The 17684-nt window shown below is 55.4% G+C and overlaps 6 protein-coding genes across 6 annotated transcripts; 3 read left to right on the top strand and 3 right to left on the bottom strand.

Moving 5' to 3' along the window:
• Positions 1-683: 683 nt before the first annotated feature.
• V2A60_000998 (1-pyrroline-5-carboxylate dehydrogenase) lies at positions 684-2515 on the top strand (the record flags this gene model as incomplete). Its single annotated transcript, XM_083252364.1, has 3 exons — positions 684-800; positions 859-966; positions 1022-2515. 3 exons carry the CDS (start codon positions 684-686, stop codon positions 2513-2515), a joined length of 1719 nt encoding a protein of 572 aa, XP_083108490.1.
• A 602-nt stretch (positions 2516-3117) lies between these two features.
• V2A60_000997 (uncharacterized protein) lies at positions 3118-4239 on the bottom strand (the record flags this gene model as incomplete). Its single annotated transcript, XM_083252363.1, has 1 exon — positions 3118-4239. One exon carries the CDS (start codon positions 4237-4239, stop codon positions 3118-3120), a length of 1122 nt encoding a protein of 373 aa, XP_083108489.1.
• A 1893-nt stretch (positions 4240-6132) lies between these two features.
• V2A60_000996 (uncharacterized protein) lies at positions 6133-6682 on the bottom strand (the record flags this gene model as incomplete). The annotated part of the gene is made up of 4 exons (XM_083252362.1): positions 6133-6247; positions 6336-6389; positions 6453-6532; positions 6605-6682. The coding sequence occupies 4 exons, from the start codon at positions 6680-6682 to the stop codon at positions 6133-6135; spliced, it is 327 nt and encodes a 108-aa protein (XP_083108488.1).
• Positions 6683-12115: 5433 nt separating this feature from the next.
• V2A60_000995 (basic helix-loop-helix domain-containing protein) lies at positions 12116-13572 on the top strand (the record flags this gene model as incomplete). The annotated part of the gene is made up of 2 exons (XM_083252361.1): positions 12116-12826; positions 12964-13572. The coding sequence occupies 2 exons, from the start codon at positions 12116-12118 to the stop codon at positions 13570-13572; spliced, it is 1320 nt and encodes a 439-aa protein (XP_083108487.1).
• A 347-nt stretch (positions 13573-13919) lies between these two features.
• On the bottom strand, positions 13920-15196 carry V2A60_000994 (Per1-like-domain-containing protein; the record flags this gene model as incomplete). Its single annotated transcript, XM_083252360.1, has 4 exons — positions 13920-13977; positions 14035-14794; positions 14928-14973; positions 15068-15196. 4 exons carry the CDS (start codon positions 15194-15196, stop codon positions 13920-13922), a joined length of 993 nt encoding a protein of 330 aa, XP_083108486.1.
• An 889-nt stretch (positions 15197-16085) lies between these two features.
• V2A60_000993 (NAD(P)-dependent oxidoreductase) lies at positions 16086-17212 on the top strand (the record flags this gene model as incomplete). The annotated part of the gene is made up of 4 exons (XM_083252359.1): positions 16086-16431; positions 16487-16586; positions 16642-16882; positions 17009-17212. The coding sequence occupies 4 exons, from the start codon at positions 16086-16088 to the stop codon at positions 17210-17212; spliced, it is 891 nt and encodes a 296-aa protein (XP_083108485.1).
• Positions 17213-17684: the final 472 nt, after the last annotated feature.

The following is a 17684-nucleotide window of genomic DNA, read 5'->3' as shown; positions in this document are numbered from 1 at the left end:
GCCGTTCTCAGTAAATATTACTTGATCTCATCAATTACCTTGTCGCTGCATCATTCTGGCATGCATCTATAACTCTTCCTCCCCATGACATCCGGTTTCATTTCATTACCCTATTTTTCAATCATTCTGAATTCTAGTCGGGTGGCTGCGGCGAGCTAAGTGTCCGAGGTGGGGAGCGAGACCGGCCGTTGTCCCTCCCTGCCCCAGCCATTGGCGGGCGCGAGCGCTGAAACCCTGTGCCGGCCACAGTCCAGCGTTGGTCGGTTGCCCAGGGCGTCGCCGCCAGCGGTTGCTCCCCCAAAGCCGCTCTCCAACTCCCCCGAAAATACAGGCGTTCCGGGCTGGATCCCGCCCCGCTTACGACCCCCGCAACTTGCTGCTAGACCGTGCTAAGCCGGGTCCACCAACAGCTTTACTGTACATTATTTTTCTTTCGGGCAGCTCGAGGCAGTCAAAGCTAACTGTAGCTGAGTACCTGGTAAGCTGGGGGTGTGGCGATGTCGGGTGGTACTTACGAGAGTAAAACATTTGTGCTTCCGACACTCAACACACCCCAGCCTGTTCCTTTTCTTTCCTCCCTCCTCCACATCATATCATCATTCCTTTTCCTCCTTGTTCTTTTGCATCTTCTTCTCATATTGTCGAGGTCTTTGTTGCTATCCTCCTACAGTTACCAGAACATGATGCAATCCGCCGTCTTCCGCAAGGCCGGCCTCCGCGTGGCTGGCCGCGCCGTCCAGGCTCGCTCCGTTGCCTCGATGGCCTCATTCAAGTCGCCCGCCGTCTACAACGAGCCCAACGTATGTCAATTGATGGTCATTGGCCGGACTGGACCTAACATTTGTCTTCTTCCTCTAGCACCACTACGCCAAGGGTTCTGCCCAGCGCGCTGGCCTGACGGCCGCTCTCGAAAAGCTCCAAAAGTCGCTGCCGTTGGACGTTCCTGTCGTCGTCAATGGCAAGGAGGTACGAGTCGAAACTACCTTGAGAGGTCTCTGGCATCTTATTCTAACGGTTTCAGATCCGATCGTCTTCCCTCTCCACCCAGAACAACCCCTCCGAGCACGCCAGCGTCGTGGCCAACTACCACACTGCCACCAACGCCGACGTTAACAAGGCCATCGAGGCCGCCCTCGCCGCCAAGCCCGCCTGGGAGAACCTCCCCTTTGCCGACCGTGCCGCCATCTTCCTCAAGGCCGCCGACCTCGTCGCCAACAAGTACCGCTACGACATCATGGCTGCCACTATGCTTGGCCAGGGCAAGAACGCGTGGCAAGCTGAGATTGACGCCGCCGCCGAGCTGGCTGATTTCTTCCGCTTCGCCGTCCACTACGCCAATGAGCTCTACAACGAGCAGCCCGTTCACAACTCCAACGGTGTCTGGAACCGCCTCGAGTACCGCCCTCTCGAAGGTTTCGTCTACGCCGTCTCCCCCTTCAACTTTACCGCCATTTCTGGCAACCTTGTTGGAACCCCCGCCTTGATGGGCAACGTTGTCTTGTGGAAGCCCTCCGACTACGCCATTGCCTCCAACTGGCTTGTCTACCAGATCCTTCTCGAGGCTGGCCTCCCCAAGGACGTCATCCAGTTCATTCCCGGTAACCCCGAGGAGATTACCAAGACTGTCCTCGCCCACAAGGAGTTTGCCTCTCTCCACTACACTGGTTCCACGGCCGTCTTCCGCAAGCTGTACGGCGCCATTGGCCAGGGTGTTGGCGAGGGTCGCTACCGCTCGTACCCCCGCATCGTGGGTGAGACTGGCGGCAAGAACTTCCACGTTGTGCACCAGACTGCCGATGTCCACAACGCCGCTATCCAGACTGTCCGTGGCGCTTTTGAGTACCAAGGCCAAAAGTGCTCCGCCACCTCGCGCTTGTACGTTGCCAAGTCCATCTGGCCCGAGTTCAAGAAGATTCTCGTCGAGGAGACGGAGAAGCTCAAGCAGGGCGGCCCTGAGGACCACACCAACTTTGTCGGACCCGTCATCCACGAGGGCTCGTTCAAGAAGCTCTCCGGTGCTATTGACCAGGCCAAGACGGACAAGGAGCTCGAGCTCGTCACTGGTGGTTCCTACGACAAGTCCAAGGGTTACTTTGTCAAGCCCACCGTCTACCAGACCACCAACCCCACCCACAGCTTCCTCAAGACTGAGTTCTTTGGTCCCATCATCACCGCCTACGTCTACGACGACGCCGCACCTGATGCCCTGGCCAAGGTCTGCGAGCTCGTCGACACGACTACCGAGTACGGTCTGACCGGTTCCATCTTCGCCGCCGACCGCACCGTCATCCGCGACGTTGAGGAGAAGCTCCGCAACGCTGCCGGCAACTTTTACGTCAACTGCAAGAGCACTGGCGCCGTGGTTGGCCAGCAGGCCTTTGGTGGTGCCCGTGCCTCGGGTACCGATGACAAGGCCGGCAGCAGCCACATCATCACCCGTTTCACCAATATTCGCATCATCAAGGAGGAGTTCAACGCCACTACCAAGGTTGAGTACCCCTCCAACGAGGCTTGAAGATTCTTAAAAAAAAAGGATTTGGACACACCCAGATGTATTATGAGCACTAGCGTATGCAGATTAAATTAATTGCAATTCAGTACCACTTATTTGGATATGCCATGGGCGTGCTTGTGTGTGCCTAGCAATAAACCCATAACAAGGTTTGTATCTGTGGAAGCGCTTTCCGTACTTTTCTTGTGTGACAATGTTCCTGTAGCTGCACTCTTCTCGTCACGTATTTCTCATCATGTGCATGAAACGTGCGCGGTCTGCTAATGACGCAAAACTCGGGCAGCTTGTATAAACGTATCAACGCATGCTAAACTATGGTATATGAAAGTACAAACAGAAATCCGCCAGTCCCGGCCGAGATGCGCCGGGAATTCTGGTATTGTCATGAAAAACGTGATATTTGCACCGCCTTGCCTCGGGCGGTTATCGTCTCGTCGTCATCCAGCATAAACTTTTTCTCTCTGTACCTCTGTGCCTCTGTCTCTCTCTCTCTACATCTCTTTACATCTGTCTCCTTTCAGTCTCTCCTTTTCCATCTCTTCTTTCCAATCTCTCCCTCTCTGTCCCACTCTCCCTCCCTCCCTCTCTTCCTCTCCCTCTCTTTTCTACGGCGGCACCGACGCGCCGTACAGGTGGCCTGGGTATATGCGCGGGGGCCGCGCGTAGTTGTTGGGCCCCGAGATGAGGCGCTGGTGGCCGAGGGTGTTGTAGAGCTCCGGCAGGGAGCCGACGTGGGCGTACATCCAGCCGGTGTAGTAGCGGTCGCAGCCGTCGACGGGGGTCATGCCGGCGTCGCCCTCGCCGTGCGGGGGGCAGTTCTTGTCGATGAGGGCGCAGGCGAGGTACTGCATGGGGCCGTTGCGGTCCAGCCGCAGCCAGTCGTCAAAGGCGGCGAGGGTGCGCAGGCAGCGGGCGTCAATGTAGACGCAGTACATGAAGCGCGGGACGTGCGACTCGATAAAGGGCCCGTCGGCGCCGGGCCCGTCGCGGCGGGGGCTGCGGGCGGCGGCCCAGGCGGCAAAGTGCCGCCGCACCGTCTCCTTGGACGCGCCCTCGAGGCTCGGGTCCTCCATGACGGTCCACTCCAGGTACGGGGCGAGCTGCCGACCAGACGTGTCGACGGGGCCGCCGCCGGGGCCGCCGCCGCCGCCGGGCAGCCGGGGCGTGGCGCTCAGGGCGTTGTGCACCTCCTGCTTCATGTGCGCGACGAAGCGCTGCCACGCGCCCTCGTCGGCGTAGGCGCACCCGCGGTAGATGACGAACCCCCACGCGTGGAAGCCCGTCTGCTGCATCGTGTGCAGCACGTGGCCCAGGCGGCCGGCGGGCGCGGCCGGCGGACTAGCCGCGGGCGCGGCGACCGTACCGACGGTGGCCGAGGACACGGAGGACGAGGTCGGCGAGCGGGTGGTGGCGTTGTGGTAGAGCGGGTGTGGTAATGATGACGCCTGGGGCGGCGAGGCCGGCGGATAATGTTGGTGGTGGTGTTGTAATTGTTGTTGAAATTGGTGCTGCTGCTGCTGCTGCTGTTGTTGTTGTTGCTGCTGCTGCTGCTGCGACGGTTGATGCGACGGCTGCAGAGCACCTGGGTAGCCGCCGTGGGGTCCTTGAGGCTCGTGCCGCTCTGGCGTGCCGTGCATGGCTGTCGCTGCTGTTCCGACGGCTGGTGTTTGCGCAGCGACGGCGTGCGCCTGCGCGGCAAGATCGGGATGCATCATCTGCAAATCCATCGGTCTCGTCCCTCTTGATTAACCGACGGGGGGGGCCCAGCGATGCGGAGTGCGGCAGCTAAAGCGGCGGCGGGCGCGAGTGGGCGCAAATCTCCCTTTGGGTTTGGCGGGGTCGATTTGCCCCCTCTCGAGTCAAGAGCTTCCTTGCCGTCCGTTGGGGTGTAGCTTGTCTGGCCCGCATCGAAAGCCTGACCCAGACAAAGGCAGAGGGAAGGAAGAGGAGGGGGGAAAGGGGGGGGAGGGCGAAGGGAAGAAGAAGATGAGGAACAGAGAGCGGGGAGAGAGGCAAAAGAGGCCCGCTACTGTTTGGCCTCTTTGCTTTTCAATATGGTGGTGTTTTATTGCTGTGGATTTTTCTCCCTTACTCTCCTGCTGTCTTGTCTACTCTTCTGGCGTTTTGGCGTTTTGGCGTTCTTTTTCTTCCCCGCCGCGTGTAATTTTTCGACAAGGACAGGCCGAAACGGACGCGCGGCTGAACTGACAAAGGAAAAAATAAATAGCTACGGCAACAAAAGATATCGCGCAAGGTTGACTTGTAATACCGCAATGCCCTCGAATAGGCAATCTCCGCGGCGAGTTGGTCTGTTTCGACTCATGTGTGCGTGGGCTGGTGATTTGTCTTTTGTATTCCGTAACGTAATCTGCTGCGAGTTAAAAGGCTCAAGGGAGACCTTGTATTGTCCCCTCTCGATCCGTTGGTTGTTTGTTCTCTTTGTTCCTCGATTTGTGTGGATTCGTCCATCAACTCGGCCCATCTCGGAGCGCAATCACGTGCAGATCTATATGGACTGTACGTCGGGTATAAGAGGCACGATCGTCGCCGATCTAAAAAGAATACATTGCCGTTTAATTTGAAGCCCCCCATTTGTAAATTACTGCGCGTGTTTCCAGGATTTCTTCTTTTTTTTTTCATAGCTGCAGGCTGCTATAGCATGTATCATGACAGGAAACTTTCCGTGGGGGAGGGGTCGAACAAGTGACGTGATCGCCTGTGCGAGTCAGTCATGTTTTGGGGGACGCTCAAGATGCACTGAGGCATGAATCAGCGCAGTAATAGGACAGGGGCCAGCCATTACAGGCCAGGGTACCCTCACCCATGCTATTTACTGGTATATCCGGAGGAATCACTCGTCAAACTGGCTGGAGGGCTGCTTTACTTCTTTATTTGATTTTATTTTATTTTTATACTTTCATTTCATTTTATTTTATTTTTATTTTTACGTATCCAATTACAGGATGAGGAGAGTCTAGCCGCAATTACGGCGATAGAGGGCACAACGGTGCAGACAACGCTACAAGTACAACAGGAAATGCTGTGTCACGTCTGTTTACGAGCTTCGCCGTGCTTTCCGATAATTCTGCCGGAGCGTCGCAATAGTTTGTTAAACTCACAACTAACGACGGCATGCGCTCATCAAGCTATTCTTCTTGTTTGCAAAGGCTACAATTGGTCTGGCTGAGACTGGAAACACGCCGTTGTAGCTTCACCCGAAAAAAAAAATAAAAAAAAATAAAAGAGAGAGAGAGAAGAAGAGAAAAAAAAAAAGAGAAGAAAGGAAAAATAGAAGAAACAAAAAAGTGAAGAAAAGAAAAAGGAAGGAACATAATGTAGATCTACGCTCGGGAAAGATGACGAATACTACGGATGGGACTCAGAAGCGGGTTAATAAATTATGACAAGGTACGTAGCCCTACGGTCTAGCTAAGTAAACGAGGCCAAGACGATTCCTGACCGAATGATTTGGAGTCCATCCTCGGCAACGTCATTATCAACCCACGGCTGACGTTTGCGAATCCGGCTCGTTGGTTGCTGCCCATCCGATTTCGTTTTCCCCCATCAAGAGAAGACCCGGATGATGAGACGAGACCAGATCCGAAGGGAAAGCAGTTTTATTAGGCACGAGGCTCGACGCGGAACGAGCCGAGCCTCCTCTTGGGATCAACCTTTCTCTTGCCCCCCGTCGGCCCTTCGACCGTGAGGCTCGGGTTGCCGTTTGGCCAGGTATCGCTGGTGGTCATTTGTTAGTTGGAGAAGTCTCATCAATCTTCACGCAAAAAAAAAAGCGCAGCCTGTGGCTCGAATTCTGGTCACTTACGCCCAAGCGTGGAGCGTGCATCGCCGACCCTTGATTTCGATGCCCTGAATCTTGCTGTATCATGGTCAGCTGTGTGTGGCCGAGCTGACGGAGGCAATTTCTTTTTTCTTTGCTTACGGAGAGCCTTCCAAGGTAAAGCTTGTGTTGAGAGGCACGTCCATTGGGCGGTCCCTGCCGTTATCGACGTCCCACTTGACCTATGACAAGTCGTCAATCGTCTGCTTGACATGGCATTTGTATGGCTTCAGTCTCTCTAATCACAGACATACCCAGACGGTTTCCTGAGGAGCAGGGCCCTCAAAGGCCTCCTCGCTCATAAGCTCGGGTTCCGGGGCGACAGTGGTCATTTTTGGAAAGCGCTAGATCGGGTGATGCTAGTATAGAAGAATTGAATTTGATAGTAATCTGGAGTACTTGATGTGGTAAAGTTTGATGTGTGTCGTGTATGAGCTGGATGGGATGGACGCCCGATATTTATATACAATTTTCCAGGTGCGTCCTGAGGCTCGGCATGCCGTCTATTCACTTGCCAACCGTCAGAGCTTGCACTTACTTCCGCCTGCAGTGAACCCCGCTCTTGATGCCCAGAGATGTGTCGATGTGTTTTTCATTGTGTGCCCAAAGGCGAGAGAAACCGTGCTTCTCACCTCGTTTCTCGGAGTCGTGTGTGCCAACATGGTATGGTCCGCGAATGCGGTGTCTCGGAGGGTGACGACGGCATGAAAGCGGGGGCAAGGCGACCTCAGCTGTAGAGGTTCAAGCCACAAGGGACAGGCTAATGCGTATTTGTGAGTACATGTGGCTCTTTCAGCAGGCTGCAAAGCATCGGGTTATTGATTACGCGCCCATGCAGTGCGACGTGCAGATCTGCTTGATCATCGCAGGCACCGATGCTCAAGGCGGCCGAAGGCTCGGTACCATACTAGCTGAGTAGATTCGAAAATGTTACACCATTTGAGCTCACATACGTTCCCATCTCGTATACAGTAACGATAGAGGGGCATTGTATGGAGAGGATTCACTCTGTGCGCTTCAAATCGTAGGCCGGCTATTACGAAAAGTATGCCAACACAGCTTTCCTATATGTTTCAAAACCCTCATGCCACGATGGGACGTCATCTTTGGCATACCACAGTGCCACAAAAGATTGCCATTGACAAGCACCGTGCTGCTGTAAAGGATATTCATTCACCCGCGTGGTACATTCCGAGGCAATGGTTGTCATTGACTGTCTTACTGAGTGCAGTAGCGACTTCTTTGCCAGACAGGTGCATCCTCCTGAAGAGAAGTGATAAGCCAGTCTTTGCTCAGCCAACCGCTTGTTTCAACAAGAACGAGGTCATCTTGGTCCTTTGATGCTCATAAAGTGACCTCCAGCCAGGCATATGGTAGTCAAATATCCAGGCTGCGAGCCATAAAAGCATCTCTTGGGCCAAACGGTGTCTTCGTCTCGTTCCCGGCGTATCCATTTGGATGCTGACACAGTGGCCCGGCGAGGGGCAGATGAGGATGCTCAGACCCAGGGTTGAAGGGTTAAGCTGCGTCTCGTACTTTTCGTTGGAGCATGCACGCACGCCACATCTATAGCCGCTGGGAGGACTCAAGCCCAGACACTCATGGTTGCAGCGCAGCTCTTCGAGACCACAGCCCGAAAAGGGCCCCGGTCAACGGTGGTACTCTGAGCATCTCGACTGTGGCTGCGCCGAGCCCAAAGTGCATAGCAGCCAGCACCGCTATCGGAATAGTCGTGATTGGTCCGAGACAAAGTGAGAAATTATATTGCGGGATTGACAGCAATCTTTGGGCATCGCTGGTGATGGTGGTGCTTGTGGCGGTGCTGCTGCACGAGGTTTCGAGGCGTCAGGAATCCTACATATTGTCCAAAAGGTGCTGCAGTAGGTGCTATAGAGGTAACCATTGAGCAAGAGCAAGAGTATACTCGGCGTCGGACCAATCATTCCAGTATTATCGAAAGATCAATCACCAGAGACACTATAGCAACGGAGTAGCGGCATCTGGGCGAACCCTCGATTTAGACGGGTAAGACTCTTGTGAGCCCGGCCGGGCAGGTCATATGCAGTATCAAATCTGCATCTCAAGCTTACTGGTATAACGGTGTCTCACTTATTAGCGGGAGGCTGCGGCCATAGCCGACCCCTGCTCGGTGCGGTGCTGCGGAAGCGCAACCACAGCCAAGACCATTCATCCTTTTCTTTGAAGTACTCCACCGCCATTATGATCGCCAGCTCCGAAACAAGAAAAAAAAAGGAGATGTCAAAGATGGGGTTCAAATGCAATGAGTGACTCAGTGTGTATTCGCAGCGGGCGAGTATGGCAGACGGATCATGCTGCTCAAACATTGTGACGAGCGGGACGTACCAACAGGGTCCAGCCTCTGCTGAAGATGCGTGGCTGCATGACTACGTAATAGTACAACGCTACCATGAACCCCGGCCACCAGACGTACATGCTCCCGTCTGGGAGCTCGTCTCGGATAGGTGTGAGGAAGTACGATGAGTTGTCACTGCATGGAACACGGCAGGACAGTTTATTGCCCTCGGCGCCTGATGAAAAACGCCATTTCTGAGCAATGTAAACTTGGCAGCATGACGAGCAGGCAGGAATACATTGATAATCCATCAATGGCCTTGCCTGTCGATAACTTGCCCATGAAGCTTGTCCAGAGGGGTGATATCAAGCCAACAGAGCTCACCTTTCTTGATACCGAGGAAATGATGATGGAACACGTCGTGTGAGGTGAGTAGTTGTCTTGAAATTCGCACTATGCCATGTATTCCGGTTCGTGTCCAGACCTTGTAGACATGGATGCAGAAAAACGGCAAGTTCGACGTCCGATATCACGCCAATGACAGCTGTACTTGTCAATTGTGTATAGCTACGTGCGCGCACCGTCCGCACGTTTGCTTTCCCGTCCCGCGGCCTCGTAGGGCAATAGGGTAGCTCAAGGCCTAGTGGTGGTGCGTGGTAATGTCCAAGATGCAACTGCGCAGCTGCTCATGCCGATGCGGCATATTATACATCAATTGGTCTCCTCAAAAACCGTGCACGGATATGCAAAAATGCAGCAAGGGGATTGTTCATCATGGAGATTTGGTGGATTATGAGATGGCGAAGAAGACGCCGAATACTTCTAGTTGGGTGTGGGGTTTTTTTTTTCCTAATGGAATGTCATTCATGTTTTTTTTGGGGGGGGGGACAATTTTTTTTTTTTTAGAATTCGTAATTGACCTAGTTCTATTTCCAACGGCAGGTTGAGGAATACTTTTCAAGCGGTGGTGTCGAGCTGTCGAGGGCGTCTTGTACAATTTGATTTTACGTGATGGCGCAGGCAAACTGACCAATACTGACGAGGTGGGCTGCACCGTGGGCGGGCGGGAGGAAGCACGAGACAAGGGTTCAGGCTGAGAGGTACGGAGTACAGATATAATATGGGGTCCAAAGACATGAACTATACCGGGAATAGTTGTCGTCGACGAGCTGCCAAGTTGATGCAAAAGTTTTGAGTTTTGGCAGCCAGGGGTAGCGCGTCCATTTGATCGGCGACGGCACAATCGACGAGGCGCAAAGATGACGAGACAATTTAAAAAATATATATATATATAAAAAACACCAAGCAGTTATCGAATCTGGAATTATCATCGGCAGATTTGTAAAGAGGGGAAAAGTACGGAGTAGGAAAAAAAAGGGTCAAAGTGGACTGGTTGATGTGCGGCAGCCCAGCAGCCCACGTTTCTGCATGGTGGAGGTCGGAAGCCACGGGGGGGGGAGGGGGCTGAATGATGGCATGTGAAGGAACAAGTCAAGTGTAGAGCATCATTTACAATCTTGAGCAAGGCAAAACGAGCAGCAGAATAAAAAGAAGAAGAAGAGGGAGATTGATGACTCGACAGCCGACGGACACGCGCCGCTCCGAAAGCACAGCCCCCCCCGATGGTAGCTAGTGGACAGGTGGCGCGGCGTCGCAATCAACTTTCAGGACAAGGGTGTGTGTGTGGTGAGAGGGAGAAATGACATTGAGAAGACGAGCACACGAGCACCGAGCACGAGGCCAAGCACGCGAGCTCTTTGGCGGAGCGCAACTGGTCGAGCGATTTGCAATCGACCGAGTGGTTTTACTTGGCGGGTGTGGAGAAAAAGACGGGGGAGGGGGGGGGGGGGGGGGGTGGATGTACTATTATGGATGGAGGTATGGATGGAGGTATGGAAGGATGAACAAGAATTGTCGAAGAGGAGACTCGAGAGTCGTGACCTAGATGAGTTTGAAGTTGCGCGTGCTTGGGCCAGGGGGTGAGTTGAAGCGGCTCGAGTTTTGACTTGCTATCTATCCGTACAGTCTACTCGTGTTATTAGCCTTGAAGGGACCACACACACACACACACATGTCAACCAACTAACCACCATTGCAGCGCTACTTGATGCTCTCGATTTTCTTCACCCATTCCTGGCATGCACATGGCCCAACCGTGTGCTGCTATTGGCTGCGCTGCCCGGCCAGTGTTGGCGAGCACGCGACCATTTGCTTGATGCTGCTTGGTCAATCCTCTTTTTCCCTCCCGTCTTTTCTTTTTTTGCACTCATCACTTGCCTCTTGCAGCTTGGGGTTTTCCTTTTTTTTCCTTTTTTTGCTATTTTATTTTTTTACATCTTCTTCTACCAACCACTACCGGCGCGTGGCCCTGCGCACTACTCTCCGCCTCCTCCGCCTCTTCCTCCTCCTCCTCCTCTCTCTCGCTCTCACCCTCTTCACTGTATGATCAAAAATCAAGCTTTTGCCCCTCGTGGTCCCTTTTCAAGCCTTCTTACTCGCCCAAATCTAAACTGGCACGGCCCTGGTACCGTCCCCCCCCCCGTCCGTAGATTGATGCCAAAGAAGCCAAGCGGCAAAACGTGATCCTTTCCCCCCCCCCCGTTCCATGTATCTTGCTTTTTCCCCTTTCTCTTCTCTCACTACTGTTACCGTTTCATGTATTCCGAGGTGATTTTCTTTTTCTCTTCCTTCTCGTTCGCTGCTCGCCTTTTTTTCTGATTTGAATTGCACTCGTATCTTGAGATAAGCCCAACTCTGTCGTGTGCATTAGTCGCGCCCACCAGTCACACTCGTTATCTTGCTCGACATACTTGGCGCCCACCCTCCCCCCCCCCACAAACTGTCACGCTCTCGCCTGCTCTTCTTGGTCACGCAAGAGCTGCATTGATAACTTGTTGCTCTTCATTACCCCATCATCGCCTTGTTGACTGACTCGCTCTTCGCACAACCTACCCAAAGAGCGACGACGTGCGGTGGTGCATACAGATAATCCAACATTCGCACGCATTACACCGAGTCACGCCACCCGCGTGACATTTCCAAAAACTTTGATTTCACGGTCAAGGACGAGTCTTGACCGACAAGAACTGCAGATTTCCGACAATAGTACAAGAATTTCCTTGTATAAACTAAACTCAGCTCACAGGGCGTGGTCATTATACTTGTCCAGCGCCAGTCTCGACCCATTGGCCCGCCATCGCAGCCTGATTACACGCGAGACGACGCCGTTACCATCACAAGCCCTTTAAAAAAAAAGACTTCAAAAAGTCAATTATATCGGGCAAAGCCGTTGCGCCTCGTTTCAGCCGGCTCGTTCAACGACGAATTACTCAGGGCGCGCCGACGGTGTGCCAGCCTAGTAAACGAAACCAGCAACGTGCATGACATACAAACCACGAGCTGCTCGACACACACACGACACCCAAGGGAGAAAAAAATCTCACGAATCGCAATGCCTCGACCTGGACTCCCCCCTACCCCCGGATCCTCCACCGATCTCAAAGCCAAGGACGGCGTCAATCAAATGGCCTCGCTCCACCTGGCGTTCGAGCTGCCCCCTCCCGCCCTTCACGACGCCGCGCGTACATCCCCGGACAAGCTCTCCCCCGGATCGGCCAGCACCACCACCACCACCACGCAGCAGAGCCAGCACCACCAACACATGAGCCCTCCCTCGTACCCAATGCAGGCTGCCGAGACCGTCAAGGCACGCCGCCGGTCCTCCGCCGCCAACAAGGAGGCCAGGGATGGCAACGCCGCCTTTGCCCTGCCGCCGCCGCCCACGCGCTCGCGCAAGATTATCCAGATGAAGCCACGGCACGAGGACGCAAGCTCTTCCTCTGCCGCCGCCGCCGCCGCCGCCGCCGCCGCAGACACCCCGGCCGGCAAGGAGAGCACCGGGAAAGGAGGATCCGGTAGCAAGGCGTCCAAGTCGACGGCCGGCGGCGCATCAGGGAGCGGCGCGGCCGCCGGCGCCGGCGCGGCCAAGGGCGGCAAGAAGCAGCCGAGCGCCACCAGCGCGGCCGGACGCAAGATTGCCCGCAAGACGGCGCACAGCCTGATTGAGAGAAGACGGCGCAGCAAGATGAATGAGGAGTTTGCCGTCCTCAAGAACATGATTCCCGCCTGCACCGGCGACATGCACAAGCTGGCCATTCTGCAGGTACGTAAAACGGCGAGTGCGCGCGGGCTTTTTACAATGCCCATATTTTCCTCCACCTACACAGACGGCGGGAAGGAGACCAAAAAAGAAAAAAAAGGGGAAAAAAAAAAAAGAGACGACTAATAAACAAGTCACAGGCCTCGATTGAATACATCCGCTACCTCGAAGACTGCGTTTCGCAGCTCAAGGCCCAGCACGGCGGCGGCGGCGAGCACCGCGATGACGTCCCCGCCTCGGGCAACCCGCTGCCGTCGATTCGCGAATTCCACCCGACCTTTCACGGCGAGCCGGCCGACGTGGACATGTCCGACTCGGACGCCGTGTCGCCCACCTTTACCGCCCGGCCCGACCACCACGTCTACCCGGCGCTGCCGCCGCACCAGCACCAGCAGCACCGTCAGGCGTCCGTGTCGCCGGCGCTGCACGCGCAAGACGCCGCCGCCGCCCGCCCGCGCCACCACTCGTACTCGTCGGCCGTCCCCGATACGTACCGCCACCACAGCTTCACGCTGTCCGCCACGCCGTCGCCGGCGTTTGGGCCCCAGCGCCACGGGCCCTACGCCCGCAGCAGCACGTCCACGTCGGCCTCGACCGTCACCAGCCCCGCGCTCAACCCGCAGACCGAGCTGGACCAGGAGGCCACCGCGGCGCTGCTCATGCTCAACAACGACCGCCGGGGGACGGCCGCCGCCGCCGCCGCCGTCAACGCCCGCGGGCTGTCGGTTCGCGACTTGCTGAGCGGCTGAGCCCTGTGCGTGGCAATGAGTGAAAAACTTGTCCAACTAAAATTTTTGCGGCTTTTTGTTTCTTGTCTTTTTGTTTTCCTTTCACTTTCTTTCTGGTCTGGGGCGTACATGTCAATGAGAAGATGAATAGTATACCTTGATAACGGCGGCTCCTTGTTCGGAAACTTTTTGCTTGGGACTTGTATTTATTGGCGTTGGCGGGATTGGGTAACGGGCTTGATAGCAACTTGGAATTGCTCAGCAAATGATCGCAATGTAACTTATTATATATTAAATTGAGTGTATAATTGCAGCAATGTATCAACGTGGCCGACTCCTGCTGCAAAAGCCCCGCATCTGTATGGGCTCTATGCCTTTAGTCTCTCGGTCGAAGCCATGTCGGCCTTGGCGTCCATGACGAGGAAACTGCCACAGTTAGCCCTTGTTCATTCGTTCAGGACGACGCAACGGGGATGCACTCACTTGTACCACACAATCGTGGGACCAATCGTCAACAGATGCCACAAGCTGTGCGCGTCGACCGCGCCCAGCCACGGCGGAAAGTCAAACAGCTCCATGCTCATGGCGAACGTGACCCAGGCCACGACCAGACCGGGCAGCGTGGTCCACAAGCGCCTCGACTCCCTGTACTTTTGCACGCTGAACCAGGTCCACAGCACGTTCTGGACGGTGCCGACGGCGACGTTGGCCGCCATGTTGTAGGTGTAGTCCCAGCGCACGCCCTTGAGGTACGCGACGTGCGCGCAGTAGAGCAGCGCGCAGAGCAGGGTCCAGGCGCGGAGCAGCGAGCGGCGCGTGGGCGTGGCGCGGTCGAGGCGGAACACGCGCACGGGGGCGTAGTAGGTGCCGTAGAGGACGTTTGCGCCGGCGGCGAAGTAGTCGAGCTGCTCGGTGGCCGGGAAGTCGCGCGTGTGGAAGACGGCCGAGAAGACCCACGAGGCGATGCCGACGTGGGCGAGGGCCACGTAAAAGGGCCGCAGCGTGTAGCGCGCGGGGATGCGGGCGCGCACCTTGGCGAGGCCGTCCCAGTGCGCCCACAGGTTGCCGAGCGAGAAGAGCACCGAGCACGGCTCCTGCATGCCCAGCAGCCGCCAAAAGGGCCACTTGCCGTGGAACTGCACGACGTCCTCCGAGGCCGCGACGCGCTGCGCCGTGATGATGTGCTGGCACGTGTAGTCGCACTCGGCGGGGCAGTCCCAGAGGAGGAGACGACGGAGGAGAGCTAGAGGCAGGGCGTCAGTCGAGCTTTCAAGGCATCGTATAGGTTTCCATTTTATTCGGCCGGCCGGCTGCTCAAAACGTTGTCGGGTCGGAAGGGGGGGGTTTGGGGGAATGGCAGTCGTCGCGCAACCTACGGATTGGTGTTTGCTTTCCGTCGCGGCAGTTTTCAGCCTCGCAGACCTGGTTGCGGTGCGGTCCGTTAGCATACCCGTCGTCATATTCCATCGAGTTCGACGTCACAATTTGTAGTGGAGGCCATATATGATCAACGCACCTCAACACAGCTTCTGAACTCGGGAAGCCGGTCGCCCACCGACGCCTTGGCGGCGCCCGCAAAGAGCATAAGCGCGAGGAGCGCCAGCAAGGGCGCGCCGGCCCGTATCCTCCCTCTTGATGTGGGCATTTTTATGCAAGCATCCAATGGCCAGTCGAGAAAAGAAAAGAAGAAACTACAAAAAAAAAACCTCCTCCCCAAGCAACAACAAAAGGGACGAGCGATGAATTGTTGATGTGGTTAAAAAAGTCGGAAACAGGGGCCATGGAAGAAGCTACGGAGGGGACGGGTTTTTGGACATGTAAATGTGGCTTGGGCTAATTTAGCCCCATGGCCCCTTTCGTCGCGATACAGGACGCCGAGTCGCAGCGCTGACACCAGCCCGTTGTCGTTGTTGCTGTGGCCATACAGACTCGGCTAGGTGCCTAATTACCTTTTCTTTCATGTCCAATGTCTTATACACTGGCTTGGCCTTGTTGAGAGCTCCGTGCCGCCAACGTGATGAAAGCGGCTTTGATTCTTCTTTGTGGTATTGACTCTCTGGACACTTTTAAGCGGAAATTAAATTGAAAGGTAGCACACTATGGAAGTTATATTGCTCTACTGTTATACACCAGCATGCCAGCCACTCACATCAAGATGAGCCTCACCCGGGCGATTTCCAGAGCTTGGCAAAGAACTGCCTTCTCAGGCCCTGCCTGGACTTACCTCTTGATCTGCTCTTGGTCGTTCAATGATGATCGTGTCTGGACCGCGCCACCACGTCGGCTTTGGTAGCGGAATGCACCGAGTGGCGCGGAACGGGGCCGCCCTCCGAAGAGGCTTGAACATGTCTTCTTCCCAAGCGCCGCCGTCCTCGGCATCTCCAGTCTCATCTTTGCAATTCTCGTCACTCCAACATTTTATTTTGAAATGCCTCGCATTGCTTGGATTGGGTTGGGCAGCATCGGCGAGGTGCGCATGCACACATGAAATGATGCGCCAAAAAAAAATATAAAAAAAAACATGATGGCTGACCATGACTGTTCGACAGGCCATCAGCAAGAACCTCGCCCAGCACGCGGCGCTGGAGGAACCGGTGCTGGTGTGGAACCGCACCGTTGAAAAGGCGGAGCGCTTGGCCGCTGCTGCCAATGGCAAGATGGAAGCGGCGCCCTCGCTCGCCGACGCCGTCTCGCGAGCAGACATTGTGTGCCTCTGCCTGGCCGACGACCGGGCTGTAGGGGAGGTGGTGGACGGAGCGGCGGCAGAAGCGTCCGTGTCGGGCACGTTGTTTGCCGACTTGTCGACTGTGCATCCCGATACAAGTCAAGCGCAGGCGGACAAGTTGAAAAGACTCGGAGCTACCTATATTGCTTGTCCTGGTGAGTGCAGCTCGGATTCCAATGGGGCACGCACGCAATGGCTGACAACGGCCAGTCTTTGGGGGTGTCGCCTTGGCCATTCAGCGGCAAATAACCATTGTCTTGGCTGGGCCCTCTGATGCCATTGACAGGTTCGAGCCCTTTACAAAATACGTGTAAGTGAAGAGGGTGCATCTGCGCTGGACCAGCCCATCTAACGACCAGACCAAGCATTTGCAAGGACATCATCAAACTCGCCAATCAGCCGCTTCGGGAGGCCGGAATGCTCAAGCTCGTCGGGAATTTTGTACGATTCTCCGCCATCGAAGTCCTCTGCGAAGCCAGTGTCCTCTCCGAAAAGATTGGGCTCCCAGAGGAGACGCTGGCCAAGTTTGTCGAGGCCATGATTCCGGGCCCTAGCGCTGGACAACTCGCGACGCTGCACGCTGGAGAGTACAACAATCTCGCCACGGTGCGTACTTTTTTTCCTTTTTCTTCTTCTTCTTCTTCTTCTTCTTCTTCTTCTTCTTCTTCTTCTTCTTCTTCTTCTTCTTCTTCTTCGCCGCGACCGAGTCGTACTAACTGATTCTCCCCACAGAGTCTCGCTCCAATCAGCATGGCTCTCAAAGAAAACAGCTACCTGAATGATCTTGCTGGGCGGAGTGGCGCGAAACTGCGAACGCTGGACACGGTAACAGCGCATGCAGAGCGTGTGAACGAGATGAGAGGGCCAGATGCCAAGTTGCTTGCTATTTACGGGTCAATTAGAGAGGAGAATGGCCTTCCATTCGACAAGAACTGAGAGCGCATGGTGTCAGATCAGTAGTTGGGCGGGCCAATGACAGGCAATCTGCTCCCAACGCATACCACAATCGGCGCCTCGTCCATGCTTTGCAGGCCCTGCGGAAGAGGCATTCCGCAGATAGATAGATGCCTTGCAGGGGGAAAAAACTTTGCTAAAAGGGCCCTTGAATAATCTGGACTTGGAACAACTATTACTTTCACTCCGTGTGGCTTGCAAGTCCACAGCTTATCGATCGGCCTTGGAATGTTGCTTCATAGCCACCCTGCCGCCGTGACTCAACCGCACCACTGACACGTCCCCTTGGCACGCAAGTCAGTCCTACTAAGTTGTGGCGCCAGGGTTTGGGTTGGACCAGCTACCGTCGGCCAACGGCACCCGCGGCCCTGGTCGGGGCTCGGGCCCGATCCCGTCTCTCTGTAAGTAGTAGGGCTGTCCTTTGACACACTTCTGGCGAAAGCCATCAGATGGA

Source organism: Cordyceps javanica, chromosome 1 (genome assembly GCF_051103115.1).
Source record: "Cordyceps javanica chromosome 1, complete sequence".
In the NCBI taxonomy this organism is placed as follows: domain Eukaryota; kingdom Fungi; phylum Ascomycota; class Sordariomycetes; order Hypocreales; family Cordycipitaceae; genus Cordyceps; species Cordyceps javanica.
The sequence above is the reverse complement of the archived record's forward strand: the minus strand, read 5'-3'. Positions and strand labels throughout refer to the sequence as shown.